The sequence below is a fragment of the Cylas formicarius genome, unplaced genomic scaffold (assembly GCF_029955315.1).
Source record: "Cylas formicarius isolate icCylForm1 unplaced genomic scaffold, icCylForm1.1 PGA_scaffold_8__14_contigs__length_24414737, whole genome shotgun sequence".
NCBI lineage: Eukaryota > Metazoa > Arthropoda > Insecta > Coleoptera > Brentidae > Cylas > Cylas formicarius.
This window is the reverse complement of record NW_026844361.1, coordinates 24,312,657-24,334,812: the sequence shown is the minus strand read 5'-3', so window position 1 is coordinate 24,334,812 and position 22,156 is coordinate 24,312,657. Positions and strand designations below refer to the sequence as shown.

The window sequence follows — 22,156 nt, the reverse complement described above, 5'->3', positions numbered from 1 at the left end:
TAAATTACTCTTATGCAAATCGGTTGCATAGAAATTCACGCGCCCTAAATACATATCGAATAGGGAGAGAAAAAAAGTCGGGTCCAACATAACATGGATTAACCCGGGATTGACCCAAATTAATTCGGGGAATTTACTGCCAAGGTCAAAGGGGCTGGCTCGAGGATGACCAATCTTCGCGATGACGTCAGACTCTAAGATGGCTGTTTCCTAAATTTGTTAAGACACTTTTCTTTAATTTTGCAACCAATTTTTTATTGCCAGTTTCGATCGGTCGCAAACTACGCGACAATTAAATAAGGGTGAGTAGGAATTGAGTTTATTAATCGGCCGGTAAACTGCGTCGTTGCGGTCGCAACTATGCCTTAAAAAATGACCATTACCTATTTTTGCGCCTCGCTTAAAATACGCAAAACATATTAACGATTAACGTAAGGCCAAATACCGAGCGAATACGCATAGTTTCGAGCAATTTCCATGGCGGGCGCGATCACTTCGTCTAAAAATAAACCATTACTTTTATTTCTCATCTGTGTGTGCGACATATTTCGGTAAATAGCCGCAATTCGGCTATTTTTACCGTGTAGATGAGAGCATTTCGGCCACGTTTTTTTTTAAGTAGCTTCGCTTGCAGCACCCATTTTAAAAATATGAAACGGAATTGAAGAAAGAGCCGATATGCCTGTGTTAAGTCCCCATAGAAGTTCAGCGTCGGGCCTGTCAGGTTCCTACAGGTCCAGCGCCCCGTTGTACACACCCAGGATTTATACCGACCCGAGTGTGTACATGCCTAAGATTTATAGTGAGAGGTACACGTCCAGGACTTTTATCGACTCTAATGGTAAACGGGTGTTCTCAAGGTAATATTAGTTTTGTGAAGTATCAAACTTGCTGTGTTTAGAAGTAAAAATGGTTTTTTAGAAGTGCTTCCATAACGGAAGATGGGGTGACGACCCGCTTTAGAGAAGAATCGAGGGAGGGCAGTTTGAGGAGAGATTCAATGTCACGTGACAGCGGCATTAGTTCGATCAGAGAGAATTCGGTGCTAGATTATCCCAGAAGGGACTCCTCATTGGGGCGCAGCGACAGATTGTCGACGTCCAGTGTAATAGACTCTGTGGCGGAGTTGAGAAACAAATATTCACCAGCTAATTATGTGCCCGCCATCTACCGAAACAAATATGAAAATATATCGAGGTCGAAGTCCATCAACGATATCGGTGAGTGGTTTACTGGCGTTTCAAACAGGGCAATTCATTTTGTGTCCCCAGTGCTTAGGAATGTTGTTATGTTGTGTTAAAACTCTTATCATACAGTTGCTGAATGTATAGAGGCTTTGTCTATGTTGATAACACAGGAAGTCAATATCAACCGCGTCATTTCAAAACTTATTTACCGGTATTTCCGCCCCTGTGTTTTCTAATGGCTATATGATTGTTATTGAGTGAAATGTTAATACCGGTGATATATTCACCAATTTATTAAAAATTATAGGGTACAAAAAATAGACCTGTGTATATTTAGTTGTTCAATGTAACAAAAAATTTTAACTCCGAAGTGAATCACTACTAATTATGTGATTAATTAAATTCAGGAATAAACATTCTGGATTTAAGCCTTAATCCAGTTTGGATATGTTAGAAGAATCCTTCGAAGATATGGGATTATATTAAGAATTTAGAATTCCATGTGGGGCATATGCATTTAATCAGGATTTAGTAGCTATGGTGTCTCTACGATTAGTTACACTAAGTATGCTTTTATATGTAATATTTTGTACTAATACATTAGAGAAAAAAACTGTTGATCTTAAATTCAAAATTAAATATCATCATTAAAGTTCAATTTAGTTTAAATGTTAATTCTCTAATCTCAATTTAATCTGAAATAGGTCCATTAACTAAGAACAGAATATTAGGTTAAAATTCATAAAGTTCTGAAGATTTCAAAAAATCAACCATTCATGTATAAGAGATCATACCAAAATGTGTTTTTTTGAAAGTGGCTATAAGGTTGATGTAATATTTGCCACGTTATTGCTCCACCCTGTATATTAACTGACAAAATCGAATAAATGGGGTGAAACCTTCGAACATTTTCACCGTTTTTTCTTTTGCGTTAGGTCTGCCGCCTTTGGAAAAGTCGATGTCCCCGTCGGCGGCGTCGGCGCCGGCGTCGAGAAAAAAACAGGTAAATGGCGAACAATCGGTAAACGGCGATAATTCTAACAACCAGCAGTGTGTATCGGCTTGCTCTTCTAATACTAACCGCGACGGCGGCGGCGACGCCGACGCCGACGACGACGAAAACCAGCGTCGCACGTCAGTTGCCGACCTTCGCCGAAAATTCGACGATATGCGCGCCCAGCTCGCGGCGCCGCCGCCGAGCAAAAGACCGCCTGACGGAGGTGGCGACCTGAAAGGCGGCAAAGAGGTGAGCCCCGAGAACATAACAAGCTTTTGCGCCGCCTCCTAACCCTTTTTTTTGTCGTCGCCTATCGAAGGCGGTCGTTAACGGCGCCCTTGACGCCTCACGGATCGAAGACGCCGACGCCGACGTTACGAGACGCTGTTTGCAGCCGAAGACGGCGGATGCAGTCAACGGCGACGACAAAGCGGTTGATGGGGCGGAGCCGGGACGTCGGAGCGCCGCCAGGGTGAACCAGTGCGCATCCTACATACCTTCCAGCAACAATGACGGGGAGGCGGAGGCCGAGACCGGCGCCGCCGCCAAATCGACTAGGGTGAGTGTGGTTATAGTTTTTATAGATTTGACACAATACTTATGGGTGAGCCGTGGCAAATTATTAAATTATTTGTAAAAAAATATTAACTATACACTGTGACCCGTTTGACTTTGAACGCGCCTCGTTTCTACTGTTTTTAGAATTTTAATTTAATTTTTTACTTGTGATTCCCTGTATATAAAAAACGAAAGCACTCCCAAAATTTTGCAGAAGTATATATTTCCTTGTTACTTACTTCCGTTTGATTTATTTTGTTGATCGATTGATTTGATTTACGTAGTATTCATTGCTCTCGTTCTGTCTCTCTGACGACCGTCAAAGTGACGGCCGTAGCGGTCAAGATGGACGGCGGGCCGTCGAACAAAAATTTGTAAAAAGAAAGAGATCTGGCGCGCTTCCCATGCGTCACACTTGATTGGCATGATCCGAAAGAGATCCCTCGGGAACATTTTGGTGAGCGAGATAATGTGCCTAATAATCCCACCTACTATTGCAAGGGTCACATTTTATATTAGACTTTTTTAAATTATTTACACTCATTTTTTTATTGAGATTCAGCTATTGGTCTATAATTTTATTTAAGAATTATTCATTGCTTTTAGCGCAAAATTTTTACAATGCCAGGAATTTTGTTTGATAAAAATAATGTCATAATCAAAAAATCTGCTAATAAACATGATAACTAATAAGTAAATTTTTCGGGAAAGGCCAAAAATGAAATTTTTGTCGTGAAAACGTAAAATTTTATTCTGAATATGTATGTTTTTATTTGTGAAGAGTTAGAAAAAAGCTTAAAAATTTGCGAATTTTTCATCTAAAAAAAAAGTCAATTACTGAAAATAAATTTTAAATTATTTTAGTTTTATCAACGTTATTACATTTTTTTTTTTGTAGAATGTTGCCATCCCGTACCAAATTATGTATGTTTATGTGGATTTGTTCGCATCAGAAAAATGTTTATAAGCGGAGCTATTAGGAAAGGCGACTTCGGAGGCGGAGTTTATTGTTATCCCTATATGGAAATCGCCGCGTCACTAATGACGTTGCCAAGCATCTTCGTCGAGTTTGGTGGGTCGTCCGGTACATCGACACCGTCGTATATTTTTATAACGCAACATTTCGAAGTTATATTTATTTTTGGCCCACGCGTCGTCGTTGCGACGCCCGACGCCCGCCAGATTTTTATTCCCGTGCGTTTCGGTGCGCTCAAAAAATATCGGCGACCATTTTTTTTTTGCTCCGTTCGTCGTTACCATCGTCGGAGCGTCCGAGGGTTCGGCCATGGTCATCGGCAAAATTTTGGTGAATATACGAATTTTTCCGCCCGTGGGGTTAAAATATGGCACCCTCGACTCGTAATCCCTACTACTACTACTACTTCGACTACGGCCTGCTGCTCCTCGCCATCTGGGGTGCGCTGTTCGCCTACGGACTCGTCGCGACGCTTTGGTCGGGGGCGTGGCGCGTTCGTATTTACTGTAGTAGGGTACGTCGTGTGCGATTGACCCATTCGCCGCGCCTCCTCCAACTTTTGTCGGTGGGGGGCGTGGTTTGATTTATTTTGGGCGCCACCTATATGATTTTTGTTGAGACAGTGGCTCCCAACGCGACTTGGTACCTTTTCAATCATCGACGATTTAGTTTTAGAGACCTTTCCGCGTCGTTTCAGGACTTGACAGCGTCGTCGGGCGCGAGGGGCGGAGGCCGGGCCGCCCCCTCCCCCGGTTTGCCGCTGCGTTTCACAAGGGGCGCGACCGACGAGGACGGGGGCGTGTCACCTGACCCGCGCGGCGCTGCCGCCTCTATCGCCACCCTCGGTCTCGTGGGGTTGAAAAACATTGGCAACACGTGCTTCATGAATTCGGTGATCCAATGCCTGAGCAACACGAGGCCCCTGCTCGAATACGTGCGTCACGAAGACTACCTGCACGACGTCAACAGGACCACGTCGTCGATGAAAGGGGCCCTGATCCAGGCGTTCGCCGAGGTTATTCGGGGGCTGTGGTCCGGTGGCGGTCTGCCGGCCATCAATACCGCGGCCCTCAAGTCACAGATACAGCGGTTCGCGCCCAGGTTCATGGGATACGCCCAGCAGGACGCGCAGGAGTTTCTCAGATACCTGCTAGAAGGTGAGTCAAAATAAGCGTGTGCTTTAATATTCAATTATAAAAAAAAAAACTTTCCATCTTATACAGGATGCCCTAAAATTTATCAGTCTTAAACGACTTTAAGTGTTTTTAACATGATTAATTTAAAGGGAACGGAATATTTTTTAAAGTAATCTCTGAACGTATTTTTCAATTATCTAACGAATGGTGTTACAGATTTGGTTTTTGGAACAATAAATAAAAGTTTCATTGTATCTTGTTGTTTCTGGACCTTTTCGGTCAGTTTAAGAGTATTGTTTAACTATCGTAACGTTAATTTCTCTAAGACTTACGTCCAGTAGACTTCTTTTACGTCTACATACTAAGGCAGCGCCAAAATTTCCTGGCCTGAATATGAAAGAAACAAAGTAGGGTAACAATTTTTATTATTTTTCAATATAATCCCCCTTAACTTCAATACACTTATTACATCTCTTTATTAAAAACTCAATCCCTTTAAAAAAATATTCTTTTGGTTTGTCAGCAAAATGAGCTAAAACAAATAATAGTCGCTGGGGGCCATATCTGGACTATAGGGAGGATGATCTATCTGTTGGAACCCACACTCTAAAATGGCAGCTTGTGCAACACCAGCAGTATGGACAGGTGCATTATCGTGCAAAAGACGCACGCCTCTGGTCGATTTTCCTCGCAATTTATGTAATAATGTTGCGTAATATTTACCATTGACAGTGGTATTAGTTTGTTTAAAATCTATCAAAAGAATTCCTTCACAATCCCAAAAGATCGTGGCCATCACCTTTTTTGTTGACTGGCAGACTTTGAATTTTCTTGGAGGTGCCTCACCCTTACGACGCCACTTCATTGATTCTTTTTTCGATAGAAGGTCCTAATAGAGAACCATAGTTTCATCTCCCGTTACAATAGTTTCTATCACGGGCTTCGGTTCCGACCCACAGAGTTCCAAAAAAGGCCGAGCACACTCGACACGGCGTTGTTTTTCAATATCCGAATGGTGTTTAGAAACCCATCTTGCCCTAACCTTATGCTTACCTAAATGATCATGCAGGATTCGACGCCCACTTGTATCAGAAAGCTTAGTAATTTTTTAGATTTCCTTGACCTTTAAACTTCCACAATCGCAACAATATCTTCCGTTATGACATCCACTGGTCGAACTAGTTCTTGAATCATCTCATATAGAATACGAAGCAGAACTTTGGCCATACACACCTTTCCATACTGCTGGTGTTGCACACGCTGCCATTTTAGAGTGTGTGTTCCAACAGATAGATCATCCTTCCTGTAGTCTAGATATGGCTCCCAGCGACTATTATTTGTTTGGATATTTGAAAAAGGACTTACGTGGGCGGCGGTTTAACGACGAAGTTAAGTTTAAAGAGGCTGTTTTAGCTCATTTTGCAGACAAACCAAAAGAATATTTTTTTAAAGGGAGATCGAGTTATTAATAAAGAGATGTAATAAGTGTATTGAAGTTAAGGGGATTATATTGAAAAATAATAAAAAAATTTGGCGCTGCCCTCGTACAAGGCGCGGACGAAATGAATTTGAATGGAGTTTTATATCGATTTGTTATAATCTATCGCGATCCTGTCCTCGCAACCAGGACTGCACGAGGACGTCAACAAGGTGACTACGAAACCCAGGCCGCCGCAGAAGGACATCGACGACTCGCTGCCAGACGCGGAGAAGGCAGCCGAAGCGTGGAAACGGTACCTGCGCGTTGACAACTCGTTCATCGTCGACGTGTTCGTCGGCCAGCTGAAGTCGACGCTCAAGTGCACGCATTGCGGCCACTGCAGCGTTACCTTCGACCCGTTCTGGGACCTGTCGTTACCGCTTCCGTCGTCGCGGCCCGCGGGCAACACCATCCGCCTCTCGCACTGCCTCGACACCTTCGCCGAGGAGGAGACCCTCGACGGCGACGAGAAGCCTACGTGCGCGCGCTGCAAGGAGCGCCGCAAGTGCACGAAATCGTTTGCCATACAAAAATTCCCCCAGACCCTGGTGATACACCTCAAGGTGAGACTTTTTTCTTTTAAGTTCATAGCAGAAACAGTTCAAAGACTCCGCGTAACAAAAATTATTTAGAAACTGTAATTCTTTATACATAACTCATACTCTCCTGATTATTACATTTCAATGAGGCCTCTGGCGAGGAAAATATTAAGTCACATGAGTCTCATGTTTACGTTGTATGGTTTATACTAATATTGCTTAAAAAAATAAATTCGTTTGGTATCTTTCGGGACGCAGTGCCTTTAAAGAGTCACGGAAAGTGGTTTTAGTTTTGTTAATTTAAAGGCACACTGAAAACGTGCTTTAAGTTATTAGTTCCTTCGGTAGACTCAATGCCTTCTGCAATACTCGGGCTTCCACATTACACAGTAAATACGATAAAAGTGTTTTATCAAAAAGTATTTATCTATTCATCAAAATTAATGTTGCGCCCGTCAAAGTAATCCCCCCAGATATACTTGTGCGAACGTTTTTTCCAATCCTCGAAGCACTTTTGGTAAGCCCTTTCTGGTATAGCCTTGAGTTCCTTATCTTCTGAATCGGTAAAAATCTCCTGCCTTTCATTTGATGATAGTGATTTTGTTCTTGGCCAAAAAGTTATACGCAAGCAACGATGAGTGAGCAGATGCATTATCGTGATGCAAAATCCATATATTGGTTTCCAAAATTCAGGTCGTTTTCTGCGTATTGATTCTTGCAAACGACGGATAACTTGAAGGTAATTCACGGTACGACCTTGTAGTAAAAACTCTTGATCTACTAAGCCACGATAACTAAAAAAAAAGCAGTAAGCAAAACCTTGACATTTGATCGGTTTTGACGTGCTTTTTTCGGTCTTGGCGATTCTGGGTTCTTCCGTTGGGACGATTGAGCTTTGGTTACGACCTCATAACTATATACCCATGATTCGTCACCAATTATGACCTTTTTGAGCATATCAGGATCATCATTGGCAGTTCTTGGGCGATGCTCCTTCTACGGTCCTTTTGTTCAAAATTAAGCAGTTTTGGAACAAATTTTACTGCTGCTACACGTTTCATGCGTAAAACTTCGGAAAAAAATACATGGCACGAGTCAATGGAGATGCCGATTTCTTCAGCCAATTCTCTCATCAGTTATTGACGTGTCGGGGCATCCAGAGCGAGGTTCGTCATCCCCGTCTTCTCGGCCATCTTGGGACAGCTTATAAACATTTTTTTGCTCAATATGCCGTTGCCAACATTTCAAGTGTTTTGCAGCACTGGTTTCATTTTTTACACAAATTTTTTTTAATAAATTATTTAATTAATGTAATAAAGATATATCTAAATTTGGCGGTTTCAGAAGAAAAGCGATTACCCCACTAGATCCTTCGTAAGAAACCGTATATAAGTTTACAAATGGTTTTTTTTTTAAGAAATTTCGACAAGCTACTGTAATACTATTTACATTGCTTCTGGTCGGTGGTTGTTGGGTCGAACTTGCTAACGTTTCGCCAATCATCCGGTTGTTTCTTCAGAGTTTAACTGAAACTGTTTCAAGTTTGACTAAAGAAAAATAGTTCTACAAAAGGTCTTGAAAAATGCGAAATGTCACAAATCACCCTGTATTCAAGTGTGTTACGACAATTCTGTTGGTGCCGTCTTTCATTTCATAGCCTTGGGTCACGAAAATCGCAACACGGAAGCTATTAATAAGCGACATTCGTCGTAAAACCATCAAAAACCAAACCCACTGTACAGGGGCAGATTAAAAAATGTTGATGCGCATGGTGACTAAAAGGTGGAATGGAAAACGATTTTGTGACCCTTACGTGTTAACACTTCTCACACATTCAAGGCTATTGCGCGCCGAACGCCATATAGACTATCGGTTCCTCGGTTGCAGCGTTTTTCTCCGATGGAACGTTTTCGTGGCAAACTGAACACCCTCGTCGAGTTCCCGCTAGAAGGCCTCGACCTCTCGTCGTACGCGGCCGAACCTCACCACGCCCCGCCGCCGCGCTACACCCTCTACGCGGTGTCGAACCACTCGGGCACCTCGTGCTCAGGTCACTACACCGCCTACTGCCGCCACCCTTACGACCAACGGTGGCACGAGTACAACGATTCCCGGGTGACGGCCGCCTCCACGCGGTTCGTCGTCTCGCCCGAGGCCTACGTGCTCTTCTACGAGCGGGAAGGAGGCGGCGCGCCCCGCAGCCGCCTCTAGCGGCAGCGTCGCCCTACGCCGCGAAAAATTCCCCGTACTTAGATCGGGACGCCCGATCGCCTCAACCCACGTCTAGTCCTTTCTTTTGTCTTTTGATTGTTTGCTGTGAAGGGGGCGTGGTTACCTGTCGGTCTGTGTGCATATTATATATAAATATATATATATATATATACATATATATATATATATATATATATATATATATATATATATATATATATATATATATATATATATATATATATATATATATATATATATATATATATATATATATATATATATATATATATATATATATATATATATATATATATATATATATATATATATATATATATATATTTATATACGTGATGTTTGTGACGGCGAACCACGCCCCCCACCCCCTCATCGACCCGCACGCGGACCGTCGAATATGTAGGCGGGCCGGGGGGAGGGTCCAGGTATATCGGCACGGTTTTTCTTTCTAAACACACAGACACACACGCCCGCGTACACGAACGAAGAAAATCCCTCGCGGAACTTGAGAGGCATTTTCGTTTCGTTATGCTTTGCATCATCAGAGAATCGGTTAAAACAAGCACTAACTCAATAAAGATTGTTTGCAAAACGCGTGCGGTGTTTCATTTTTTGTCGGTCGGTGAAATCGAATTTTATCTACGTGCGTATAAAAATTTAATATTTCGGTAACGGTAGGTCCTAAGGGGTCCCCATTGGTACAGAAAGGATTAACGTTGGAAAAAAATATTTTTTTTTTGTTTGTCCGTTCTCTGTTCCTAGAGTTTTTCCACGATAACTTCCGAACGTTTTAAGCTGGACGGTTCAAATTATGATCCTTTTTGAGTCCACGGGCTACACAAAGTAGGTGAAAATGGCTGTCATTTTCGACTGTTTTTTCGCTATGAAACACAATACGTGTCCGAAATTTGAAGCTATCGAATTAAAATTTTGTGTATGTATAGAGTTTACCTCCCTAACGAAACCTATTGAAATTGGGGGGGCTGGGGATCGGGAAGTATTTTTAAAAAATTAAAAATCGTGTTTGCAAGGGCAATATCAATTCTCGAAAACCGTTTAAGCGATGAAAAAAAAAAGAACCAAGAGATCAAATTCTAGAAATATTTATTCTTCATAATTTTCGTATTCGCAAAATTTGTGTCGCATAATAATGGTAATTGATAATAACTAGAAGACTGTTTTTCAATTGTCAGTTTCTTTTGCATGATCGTATATCTCGTATGGACAACTAAAACTATTGTATTTAAGATTCGCAGCTATCGACTTCAAATTTAGAGGAAGTATAAGAGTCGGTACCCACACCTAAACTGGGCAAACTGGCCGCGATCTAATATCACCAAGTATTTTTAAAAAAATTTTGTACGTGATTTTGGCGTCCCGAAAAAAATATTTTCTCAAAAATTGATAACCCGATCGGCAAAATTCTTGAATCAAGAACTATGGAAGATCCGGGACTATAACTTGTATTTCAGGCATTTTTTCGATTATATACAGGGTGTTGTAGTTATCGACAAAAATCTAAAGCAACCTGAAAATTGTTCTTTTTCGTTCGGTTCAGTGTTATGGGCCGCACCCATAGATACTTTTTTTTTATTTACGATTTTCGTCTTCCATACACGCTGCTCCAGATATTTGAAAAAATTCATATGAAAATGGCTTTTTCGCGCACTCAGTCCTGTCGCGTTGTTGACTATTACGACTTGCTACATAATTTCAGAAAAAAATAGTTTCTCTAAAATCGTTTGCTCTATTGGAAAAACTTCTATTTCTGGAACTTATTCAAAATTGTTAAATTTCTTAACAGTATCGTAAATTGTGTGAAGAGTTTCCATCATACAGGGTGAGCGAGATATTTAAAAAAAATACCATTGGAAATCGTTACTTGTACAAGTTTTTATGTTTATCAAAGTTTGTCGTGACTTGAAGTTCGGCGATACATGAAAGATGCTTTATGCAGGGTGTATAGCAATAAAATTACGTCGATTTTACGAAAGTTCCATAGTGGTCCACAGTAGCACGATAGAAAAATAATGCGTCCCTCTAGGACAAGAAACCGCGAATCAGCTTTTTGAAATACAAAGCTACTACGCGCTACGAAGTCGCCCCGGCCAACTACGATTTTTCGAAAGTAATACTTGTTAAACTTTTGGACACCAATTTAAGGTTGTCTATTATGGGACTACAATTTAAGAACGCATGGGCACCAAAATACACATTTGCTTTAGACGCCAGGTTCTCTTGGAAATTAATCTTGTTGAACTTTGGACACCAATTTGGGTTGTTTCTCCTGGAGCCACAATTTGTATATAATATTGGGCGCCAGCTTCAGAAATAAAGGCCTCAATTAGGTTCATTCGTTGGAGGCCAATTTTCGCTTTGGAGCCAAGGTTTCACGTTCCAATTTAAGCTAGACTCTCACTTTGAACTCCAATTGAAAGTTTCGACGACACAACAAAGTTTAACAATAAAAGGAAACGCGGTATTAAAGGATTTATTCAAAAAACAGTTACATTTCGTTTTAAGTTCCACATGTAGAATTCACGTGCAGGGCAAAAATAAGTAAACCTCCGCCTAATATAGGTTATCTATAACTATATAATTCGTTAGACACGTAAAAAATGCGCGGCAACACCGCGCGATCACATTTAGCGATAAACTCTTGATAAAATAAAACAGACACACACCCAGACATATATAATAATAGGGAGATTGGGACATTTCGATGGCGGCCGGTCGACTAACACCACGCCCCCTCCCTTCCTGTCGAGCAAAAATTGACGTTTCGCCACCAACCTTCGGTTCAGTCTTTGCCACTAAATTATTTCTATTTTGGCGTAAATAAAATTCTCCTGTGTGTTTGTGCTTTTAAAAAATCATGTTATCACAGCGGGTTGCGTATCACAGAACGTTTCCGAGCGAAATTTCCCCGGTACAAACGAACTACCGGAGAAAAAAAAAACGCGAGACCCTAATGATGGCAAAAACCCAAACCTGCGACTCGAAAACGAACCGTCAATTTTCCAATGTATAACAAAATATGTTTTTTTTTTATTTACCATCCGCGAGAGGCGGGTCTTTGGCGAAGACGAACCGCAGTAGGGGCGCGTACACGATTGGCCACAGCCAGAACAGTAGGAAACCCGCGTAATTGCAGTTGGCGAACGCGATCCAGTAACGTTGCCACGTCAGCAGGGCGAATGGCAACAGCGACCAGCCCATGAATACGAATGTGTACAGGCGCAGGACGAGGTTCCTGACGAGTTTGACGTTCGGGTCGCGGAAGAATCGGGACAACCGCTCATTTGATTTCACTATCGACTTCACCTGAGAACAGAAGCATAACATTAAAATATCGCGAAAAATTGACGCTGGGCGTAACCAACCACGCTTGACGTCATCACAAGTATGTGGTACGTCGAGAGCGTCGCGCTTGCCGGAAATTTTTTGTGACAAAAATATTGGAAGTGTCGAAATGACAGCTAGAAAAACAGAGAAATAACATCATTTTCGATGCAAGTTGCACAGGTCTACAAAATTTGAGTTATTTTCAGCTTAGGGTTTATTCTAATTGATCTGTACCTATTTGCAGATTTTTAAATTTAGCCGTTTCAGTAAATCTCAAATTAATCCTAATAGTAGTTATGCGAACATCATGCAATTATGATCAACAATATTTGGGTAACTGAAACCAGTGTTAAACAAGGAAAAACTTTAAAATTAGTTTACGAAAATGATTTTTGCGGTCAAACTCCATTTGATTATTTTTATAAATTTTGTATACCTTGTATTATCTCTCGCAACCCTTTGTAGCTGTGTTCATTATCAATCTTTTTGGTTTGTATTTTGTTTATTAATTATATCTAGATGTAGGGGAGGTAAATCTAACTCATTCAGTAGCAGCGAAAGAAGGTTGTATGATATACGAGGAACACCAAATACACAAGGCTTATTTGAAGACAATGAATAGCGAATAAAATTGGCTCAGAGAAATTTAGTCCAGCAATACAGTAACACTTTTAAAACACAGCAAATGGACAAAAAACAGGAAGGAAACCGTAAAACAAATGGACCAGCAAATACAAGCAAAATAAGAGGTTGGTCAATTATTGTTACTTGAGTTGTTTATTAATTTGCCAATCTGTAATCACAACCTGTTAAAGTAGTTTTTTTGGATCATTACTTTAATTAAAAATGATTCGAAGTCGGTAGTTTACCAGTTTTCTATTCTACCGTTATAAACGTTATAAATCATAAAAAAAAGTAGCAACCAAATTAAACGTGGTTCAAGATGACATTCGGTTTAATCGAAAACAAGGGCCTAAATAGTCTAAGCGTATTTTCCGCACAGGAAATACTCTTTCTCATAACTTGCGCTCAAAAGTCAATATCAAAACACAGATCCGACCTTACCTCGCGTTCCATGTACATGACCACAAGCTCAAAGAGGAAGGTCAGGTAGTAGCCGCTGTGGACGCCGTGCCAAGCGGCTAAAAACAGTAGCGCAGCGAATTGAGACACATTCTTGTTGCCGAAAAACTTCAGCCTCTTGTATATGTAGCGGGCGATCCATTGGTTGGTGTTCGTATTGAACGACATGATGTAGTGGTTGAACTCGGTAGTGTTCTCGAATACCGACAGTTTCACGTTCTCGACACCGTCCCAGTGAGTCACGCCGTTCTTCTCGCCATTGTACGCGACGCCGAAAAGTATGCAGGCGCCTTCTGTAAGTAGCCAACACGATATGTACTTGTACAAGGTGAACCGGCCCCAGACTCCCAAGAGAATCATTTTTTTAATAAACCCCAAGTTCGCGTACTCCTCGGACAGTATGTAGTCGTCGGAAACGAAAAACGAGAGGCTCTGGAATATCGCCAAGTACGCCACCCCATATATAAATTTCCTCAGGGAAGCCGACACGGAGTCTGTTGGCGAAAGTTTACCATTGGCATCCTGAAATGTAGACGGACCGTTTTGACAGGGGAAATAGACCATATAGTTACTAGGTAGATTGACTCCTCTACATAGACTAAATTTTATAATCACTAACACGGTCTCTGACAATTCCTGAATTACTCAGTTTTCACTTTGGCTAGGACACTTTTTCCGCGATACTGCTTAAAAATAGTTTGGAAAATAAAATTATATACCCTGTACTTTTTAGAAGAATCGTGGAAAATTTAGAGTATGCCCTGTAGATCATTCAATCCTAGATAAAACTCTTATAACCTCAATATTGTCTAGTAACTATATGAAGTAGTTTATTGAGGATACCTTTGGGCAATATTTGCCGCCCACGAAATCCAGATAACGCCTCATGGGAAACTGAGGCCCCACGAGGAAGGCGGTCGGGAACATGCAGTGGCCAAACAGTTCCACAAGGCTAGGCACGGTTTTGAGTGCGTGGTACTTGCCGTCTGACGATAGATTTTCTGCCTGCTGCTGTCCGTCGTAGACGTCGAACGCTACCCCGATCAGTCTTAGACACAGAATACAGTAGGGCATTGTCCAGTTAATATCATACTGTTCCGTGCTTGCGTAATAATAACCTTGAAAAATGGTAAATGGGGGCCCTAGTTATTTTTTGTTGTTGCTTAAACACATACCCATCATTAAGTACACGAAGTTGAACACAAAAATTATGACCACACTTAAAGCGCTGCCATTCAGGAAGGTAATGGTACAGTAAGAAATCAAAATGGAAAGCGCACAGTGAAATATGTCGGCCCCGAAGTTCCAGTAGCCCACGCACACTCCCGTCACGGCGAAATAGAGGCTCTGAACTTCCGCGGGCTTGTTGTACAGGTACTTGCGGTATATCAGTGCTAATGGATATCCTAAGGAAAATTGGGATCCTCATTTAAAAAGAAATTCCAACCGATCCCTACTGACCTGAGAGAATTCCTAGTAATAGTCTAAAGCCGGCTTCCGGAACACCCACGAAGCCGCTGATTTGTGCCAAAACGCCCGCAACCTCTTCAGTCATAATGTTAAATTATCCTAACCGATTCTGTGTGCGATCTCAGCTGCTATAAATTGCTGTGCGACGCGCGTTTGCATCACTCACTCGTTGTGCAGCGACTGGAGAAGCAAGACTTATAATAACGTCGTAATCATCGCCTGTTATTTGATATCAAATTCCACTTGTGGCCATTGACATCGCCGCGCGGCCCATAGAACAATGACATTATAGATGTGTGTTTTTACATTCATTTACTTGGGTTAGTCGACTAATTTGCATATCCACCCGTTGTCCAGCGTCAGCCGAGGAAACATTTTTTAACCGATTACAATGTTCTCAATGCCCAATGCTCACGGTGGGAATCCACAACCTGCGGGAAGTTAAGTTGGCAGGTCTAACGCCTTGTCAACCCAGCCATCGTTGATACCAAAAATATAAAGCCCAGTTTGCATGCAATTGGGCAAGACCAATAGATCAGTTATCATTCGCCCACAACCGAAATGTGCCATAGATGTAAATTAAAGTACAGTTTTTTTGCATAAATGCTATTTCAACCCTTAATTAAACCACAAATTTTTACCTTAAAAAGCTTAAACCAAATACAATAATCTGGTAGTTGCTGCCATCAGAGGTCTCAGCCGGTTGACATTCATTAACTTTCCAAAAAAGTTAGGTTATACCTTAGTTTATGTTATTAAACACTTTATTAGTTGCTACCCGGGTGTTAGGACAAGGCAGTCTTGTATCAAAGTACCGTTTTTCGATATTTATTGACGATATCATTCATACATTCTAATCGCAGGCACTTCCTATTAATTCAGCAGCGTGCAGGTATGTCGAAGAAAGCCCTCGTTTTCCTCGCACCTGGTGCCGAAGAAATGGAATTCGTCATAGCCGTAGACGTTCTGCGCAGGGGAGGCGTAAGCGTAACGTCCCTTTCGAAATTACGAGTTACAAGAACTTCCGATTTTAGCTTGACGTAACGGTCGCGGGGTTACCGGATGTTTCTGCAGTCAAATGCAGTCGCGAAGTCGTCATCAAACCCGACGTTGCGGTTTCGGCCGCCTCTTCCAAAGGACCTTTCGATGTTATCGTTTTACCCGGCGGATTGGGTGGTTCCAAAGCGATGGCTGATTCAAAAATCGTCGGCGACTTGCTTAGAGATCAAGAAAAGTCAGGCGGGTATATCGCGGCCATTTGCGCAGGTAGGGACACGTATACGCGCCTATTTTCCACCATTGAAAGGATCGTTTTAGCCCCAACTGCGTTGAAGGCTCATGGAGTTGCGCGAGGCAAAAGTCTCACCTCATATCCAGCCATGAAAGGTCAAATGGAAGAAGACGGACTATACGAATACAAGGAAGAGGACGTTGTCGTCGACGGCAAGTTGATCACGAGTCGCGGTCCGGGTACAGCTTTTAAATTCGCGCTGACGGTGGTGGAGAACACGGTGGGCAAAGAAAAGGCTTCTGAAATCGCCAAAGCTATGCTGGTTTCATACTAGGCCCCCCGAAAGTGGATTACTCATATTGTATATTAAATTTCGATTGAATTAGTAACGCGTCGTTTTTTTCATGTTTCGAAGGACCAGAAGGTGCTAGAACCTAATTTTTACGTGCAAACTAGAGTTTTTGCTTTAATGGACGAAGCTCAAATTATGTCGTCAAAATTGAAGGCCTAAGAGAACTAACTATAGCGATTTCTCTCGCTTGTGATGAATTATCCAGTCCAAAAAGCAACAACACACAAAACAAGTTTATACTGTTTTGTATTATTACTTCTTTCGGATTGAAGAACCAAAAAATGCTGGAAGGCACCCGACAAAACGTTTACTTGCAAATGTGAGTTTTTGCTTTAATTTCGTCAAAATTGAAGGGCCAAGAAGGAATACCATTCTTTTGCACTTGACATGAATTATCTGGCTTGAGTGCCAATAAAACACGGAGCCAGTTTACACTGTCGTGAATTTTTATCTGTTTCCGTTGAAAGGATCAAAGAATGCTAAGATACCCGGTAAGATTAATTTTTAAGGGCATAATTAAGTTTTTGCTTTAATCGACGAAACTCGAATTATTTTGCCAAAAATCGGAGGCCTAAAAAAACTACCAATTTCTCTCTCTTGTGATGAATTCTCCCACTGGAACGATCAATAAAACACCAAGCCAGTTTACACTGTTGTGAATTTTTACCTGTTTATGTTCGAATGACTGAAAAATAGATAAAACTCGAATTATTATTTTTCATTACATATTATTAGTATTTCCTCAAAATTGAAAGCCCAAGAAAAAATAATATCGATGTCTGCATCTAGCGATGAACTACTCGGCAATTGACACAAAGCCAGTTTACACCGTCGTGAATTTTTACCTCTTCTGGTTTGAGAGATCAAAAACACGTGCTCGAGGCGCAACTTTTTACCTGAACAGCGAGTTTTTGGAAGGATCGAACAAATAAAAACCCCGGCAAAGATCAACATATTTATTCCCCGGCGAATCCCTATTCCGACGGGGGCCACAGCAGGACCACCTGGGAGTGCGCGGACTCGGGCAGCCATTTCAAGTACTCCGGAAGTAAGTCTGCAAATGGACGCGTTGCGACACTCAAAACCCGCGTTTAATCTACTCACATTTCGGGTTCGTCCGCCACACTTCGATTAGACGGTCTCTGCTGCAGCACCGTTCCGCGACGAGCGCTTTAAGTAGGGCTTCGGTACGGGGCTGCAGTCTCGCCCACGTTTTCACCATGACTCCAGGTTGGCTCAGCAATGCGTCCTTGTACTTGGCCAATGCTCCAAACACCTTGCCGTCGAGCAAAAAATTGCCGAACCATTTGAACGCGTCGACCGTCTCGGGATGCGCGACTTCGATATGGGGCAGCGGCCACGCCTGTTTCCCGAACGTCCCGGTCACGGTGCAACGCACCCGACCGGTCCGGGAGTCGTAAAAAGGAGGCGGGTCCGGCAACGGATCCGTCAGGTTGCATAGGTGCGGCACGTAGGTGGGCAACCATTCCGGCTCGACTGCGGTCACGCCCCTCATGTAGATCCGGTTCGTCTCGTAGATTTCCTGATAGACCTAGAGCGAACAGAGGTGATGGGTGCTTTCCCGCTCTTGCCTCTCCCGTGACTCACCACAAACTCCGGCAACGCTTTCCGAAGCACCGAACCCTGGTGGAGGAAAACCGGCTCCTCCATGTCGTTCGCTTTGTAAGCGTACTTGAACCTCGCTTTGTCCTCGCGGTCGGCGACCTCCTCGAGTGCCACCTTCCGCGCCACCTGATCCCCCATGCCGGACAGCAAGATCTGCCGCAGTAGCTTGGCTTGAAGTTCAGTGGGCGGCTCCAGCCGCGGATCGACCACCGCTTCCGCCCCCGGCACGTTCCGATTTATCTCGGACGTCAGTTGTAAACGGAGTTTTCTGATTTCCGCGACCGCCTTGTGCCGCAGGCCGTGCTCGTCGCAGAACTCGCGAAGCCGCCCTCGGGAGTGGGCGTGTTCGGCCGCGCCTACGGCCTTTAAGAGTACCATGTTGTCGCCGAGGAGGAGAGAGTGACCGTGGCCCGCCCACTTGGCCCTTGTCGCCGCCCAACGCTGACGCGTCTCCTTCGCATCTTCCTTGGGTGTCAGGGGTACCTCGAGGAGCACTTCTGGGACGGAGAGCGCGGCCACCAAACACACGGTGTATGGGCTGAGGTTGTGCTGGTGGCTGAGAGCGAGCATCTTGCCAAAACGGGGCAACACCGGAAATCGGGAAATGGCCTCGCCCAGGGGTGTCAGCTGTCCACCGCTCAGGGCGCCTACGCGACAAGACTAAATTCTAAACCGTCAAATGGAGTGACCGAGGGGCTAACCTAAGATCTCGAGACGGCGTTCGGCACCACGCAGCTGCATCAGATCTGGCGCGGTTAGAAACGGAAAATTGACGATTTTTTCGATGCGCATGCGCCGCATCAACAGATAAAGATCGTCGACGGGCTTGAGCTGGATCTCGGGCGTCGCGTAGTCTGGGAACGCGTCGTTGTAGACGGCGCTGGAATAGAGACGATAGCAGTGACCGGGGGCGGTCCGGCCCGCACGCCCCGCCCTCTGGTCGGCCGATGCTTTGCTCGTCCAATGGATAGCGTGGGCGGTCAGGCCGGTCACCTTGTCGTACAACTTGAGCTTCGTCTTGCCGCAGTCTATCACGTATTTGACGTTTGGGATCGTCAGCGACGTCTCGGCCACGTTGGTGCTGACAACGCACAAACGGCAACCAGCGGGCGGAACTTCGAATACCTGAAAACGCACCGGGCGTGCTCATTGTTCAACGTCTTTTTTTTAAACGCTTACCTTGGCCTGTTTATGGGGCGGTAGCATCGAGAAGAGCGGCAGCGTCCACAACGGCTGCGCGTTACGGAACACCGCTGCTCGTTGCTCCTCCGGCTCCTCCTCGTCGGAGAAGTCGACGTCATCCGCGTCGGAATCAGGCTCGGCATCGTTAGGGACGTCGTAGTCGTCGAGGTCGATGTCGGGCACGATTTTCACCTTTTTGCGTTTCTTACGACGCGACGGTTGGTCGTCTGCACCAAGACCGCAGAATAAAGGCCGCGCTGAAGCGACAGAAACGATTGCGAATCACAACAAATTTGGCGGAAACATCATTTTGGTTCCGCGGGGATAAGTAAATATTTTATTATCGCTCAATGGTTGTGCGATGTTTATTGTGTACACAAACAGGCTCCATTTAAAAGGACATTTAAAATAACATAAAAATAGGGATTCTTTGATTAACATCATTAGAGGACGGAACCTTACACAATGAAGAGACGGGGAAGTAAAAAAAGCAGGTATCTGACAATTTCAATATCCAAACAAATGTTTGACGATTTTTAAGTCAAACAAAAAAAAAAAGAGGAAACGACGAAAAAAAAAAGTAAATTGAAAATTTGCAAAGGAAAAAAGAAAAAGCGGTAACAGTTTCAAACAATACCTTCATCAAAATTGACATCCTGTTCGTGTGAATCCTTATCGCCGTCACCCACGCGCAAACACCCAGCTTTATGCTTCAGCGGGAACGCCCTCCTCAACTTCTTCACTAAACTGTTCACCTCGCGCTGACCTGTGACGAAAATCAAAACTCCACCCTCCGGGAGCTTTGTGTGTATTTTCACCGCCTTTCCGAATGCCTATACAAAAAAAAAAAAACACTCAGTCTAACCTCGAACCACGCGTCTTTCACACCGTACCTCTTTAACATAGTCGTCGTTGGTGCGCTTGTTAAAGTGTATTGTAACTGGAAACTGTCTAGTTTCCACAACTACCACCGGTGGCGCCACCTTAAACAGCCTCGCGTTCGCCGTGAAATCTTCTAACTTCAAAGTGGCAGACATAATGATAAGTTTTAATGGATCACCTTTCTTGTGGCGCAAAGGTACTACTCTTGATAAGAACCCGATCAATATATCAGTGTAAACTGACCGTTCATGGGCCTCATCTAAAATAATCACTGAGTACTTCTTAAGCAAAAAATCTGACTGCATTTCCTTCAGCAAAACGCCGTCTGTCATGAATTTGATTTTTGTGTCTTCTGTGGCATTGCCCTCGAACCGAATCAAATACGACACCTCCCGCGTGCTCAGGTTCATCTCTTCAGCTACACGTTTTGACATAGAAATGGCCGCCACCCTGCGAGGTTCGGTGACTCCAATCTGCTTGTTGATGGCGTAACCAGCTTCATATAAAAATTGTGGCACTTGCGTCGTCTTACCGCTGCCAGTCTCACCTGCTATTATTACGATCTGATTTTCATTAATCACCTCCATTATCTGCTGCTCCTCTGCCAAAATGGGTAATTTGAACCGGGCAGCCTGCACTTCAGCGCTCCGTATCACATCCACGTACACCGCCGGCTTCCGTTCAACTTTTCTCGACTCCGAGTCTTTTATTTCAATAACCTCTGCCCTTTTTTCGATCACTACAACCTCTTCTTTCACGTCCCCCATAACCTCCGCTTTAATTTCTTTAGTTTCGTTACCGCAGTCTTCATCTTGCACTTCAGAAGCGTCAGCTTCACTCGCACTGTCACTGTCACTTTCAAAGCCAAGTACGTTCGGGTCGTTTAACCGTAATTTCTTGGGCTCAGTCTCACCGAAATTGCGTAATAATTTTTTCCGATAAGCGCCGGACAAGCTGTTTAACTTCTTCACCTCTGGCACGATTTCGCGAGCGACGAATTTTCCCGGCTCCCGTTCCTCTCTAAACTGACGTTTCAGGCCTTTGGTCTGCACCGAAACAATCGAAGTCAACTGAGAGAGTTCCTCGGAGCTCGCCTGCACTTTTTGAAGCGATTCAAGCAAGCTGGCGCGCTGAAAACGTGGAAACTGAGCGAGGCGCTAGTTCTACTTGCCATACTTACATTCTCTTTCTTTTTTTTCTTATCAACTATTTTCTCTAGCCGTTTACGGTGCTTGCTAGACAATATCCTAGTCGATTTGGGTTTGTCGTCTTTGATTTTCGTTTTACGTTTGGCAGAAGGTAAAACAAGTTGATTACTTTGATCATAGTGGCCCCGGACGTCTAAATCGATGTGTATCTGCAAGTAAGGGAGATGAAAATTTTGTTTTTGTTGAGCCCTCGTGAACAAGCGTACATTTTTCATCGACGATTCATCTATGACAGTATTGACTATTCGGCGAGCCTTCCAATTAAATTTTTTCTTCTCCATTTTTACCATATTGGAGCTAAATTAAAGGGCTTTGGGTTTATGTTTACAAAATGTGGCATTTGTGAGGTTAACTCCACAGGTTATAAAAATGCTGAGCGTACTGATGAGAGTAGTTCAAATGCTAGTCACAGATCACACAGTTAGTGGTGCTGTGTTTAAGCTAGGCAATTAAATAAAAAAAATAAAGTACAGATTCTTTTACATCGTGTTTTCCATAAAAAAAATTGAATCGTTACGGAGAGAGTAGTACATTAAATGAATAATCGGATTAGCTTCCAGCACCAACCGAAGCTATCAACCGATAAATGGTCGAATTGCACCAATGTTGATTATTAATTTGAAAATCTATTTCACAAAACATTGGAATAAATAGTTATTGGCGAAAACGATA

General features: G+C 43.2%; 4 protein-coding genes across 9 annotated transcripts; 2 read left to right on the top strand and 2 right to left on the bottom strand.

Moving 5' to 3' along the window:
- The first annotated feature begins 141 nt into the window (after positions 1-141).
- LOC132705987 (ubiquitin carboxyl-terminal hydrolase 2-like) lies at positions 142-9,251 on the top strand. Of its 5 annotated transcripts, XM_060677013.1 has the most exons (9): positions 142-302; positions 635-860; positions 922-1,220; positions 2,123-2,190; positions 2,239-2,433; positions 2,504-2,743; positions 4,416-4,875; positions 6,482-6,897; positions 8,761-9,251. In XM_060677013.1, exons 2-9 carry the CDS (start codon positions 679-681, stop codon positions 9,082-9,084), a joined length of 2,184 nt encoding a protein of 727 aa, XP_060532996.1. In that variant the 5' UTR covers positions 142-302; positions 635-678; the 3' UTR covers positions 9,085-9,251. The 5 variants fall into 5 exon arrangements, with proteins under 5 accessions (XP_060532996.1, XP_060532997.1, XP_060532994.1 ...); XM_060677014.1 differs by lacking the exon at positions 2,239-2,433 and having other exon boundaries at positions 8,761-9,250; XM_060677011.1 differs by having other exon boundaries at positions 2,123-2,433; positions 8,761-9,250.
- A 2,331-nt stretch (positions 9,252-11,582) lies between these two features.
- Positions 11,583-15,276, bottom strand: LOC132706381 (lysophospholipid acyltransferase 5). The gene is made up of 5 exons (XM_060677691.1): positions 14,995-15,276; positions 14,709-14,939; positions 14,377-14,651; positions 13,516-14,055; positions 11,583-12,429 (listed from the first exon to the last, which is right to left on the bottom strand). The coding sequence occupies exons 1-5, from the start codon at positions 15,086-15,088 to the stop codon at positions 12,154-12,156; spliced, it is 1,416 nt and encodes a 471-aa protein (XP_060533674.1). The 5' UTR covers positions 15,089-15,276; the 3' UTR covers positions 11,583-12,153.
- Positions 15,277-15,607: 331 nt separating this feature from the next.
- LOC132706382 (protein dj-1beta) lies at positions 15,608-16,621 on the top strand. The gene is made up of 4 exons (XM_060677692.1): positions 15,608-15,814; positions 15,867-15,984; positions 16,038-16,269; positions 16,321-16,621. The coding sequence occupies exons 1-4, from the start codon at positions 15,753-15,755 to the stop codon at positions 16,566-16,568; spliced, it is 660 nt and encodes a 219-aa protein (XP_060533675.1). The 5' UTR covers positions 15,608-15,752; the 3' UTR covers positions 16,569-16,621.
- Positions 16,622-17,534: 913 nt separating this feature from the next.
- Positions 17,535-21,906, bottom strand: LOC132705986 (probable ATP-dependent RNA helicase kurz). 2 transcript variants are annotated; one of them, XM_060677009.1, is made up of 9 exons: positions 21,691-21,906; positions 21,457-21,633; positions 20,288-21,406; positions 20,032-20,227; positions 19,392-19,651; positions 18,914-19,337; positions 18,195-18,859; positions 17,691-18,138; positions 17,535-17,640 (listed from the first exon to the last, which is right to left on the bottom strand). In XM_060677009.1, exons 1-9 carry the CDS (start codon positions 21,772-21,774, stop codon positions 17,561-17,563), a joined length of 3,453 nt encoding a protein of 1,150 aa, XP_060532992.1. In that variant the 5' UTR covers positions 21,775-21,906; the 3' UTR covers positions 17,535-17,560. The 2 variants fall into 2 exon arrangements, with proteins under 2 accessions (XP_060532992.1, XP_060532993.1); XM_060677010.1 differs by having other exon boundaries at positions 19,392-19,621.
- Between the last annotated feature and the right edge of the window lie 250 nt (positions 21,907-22,156).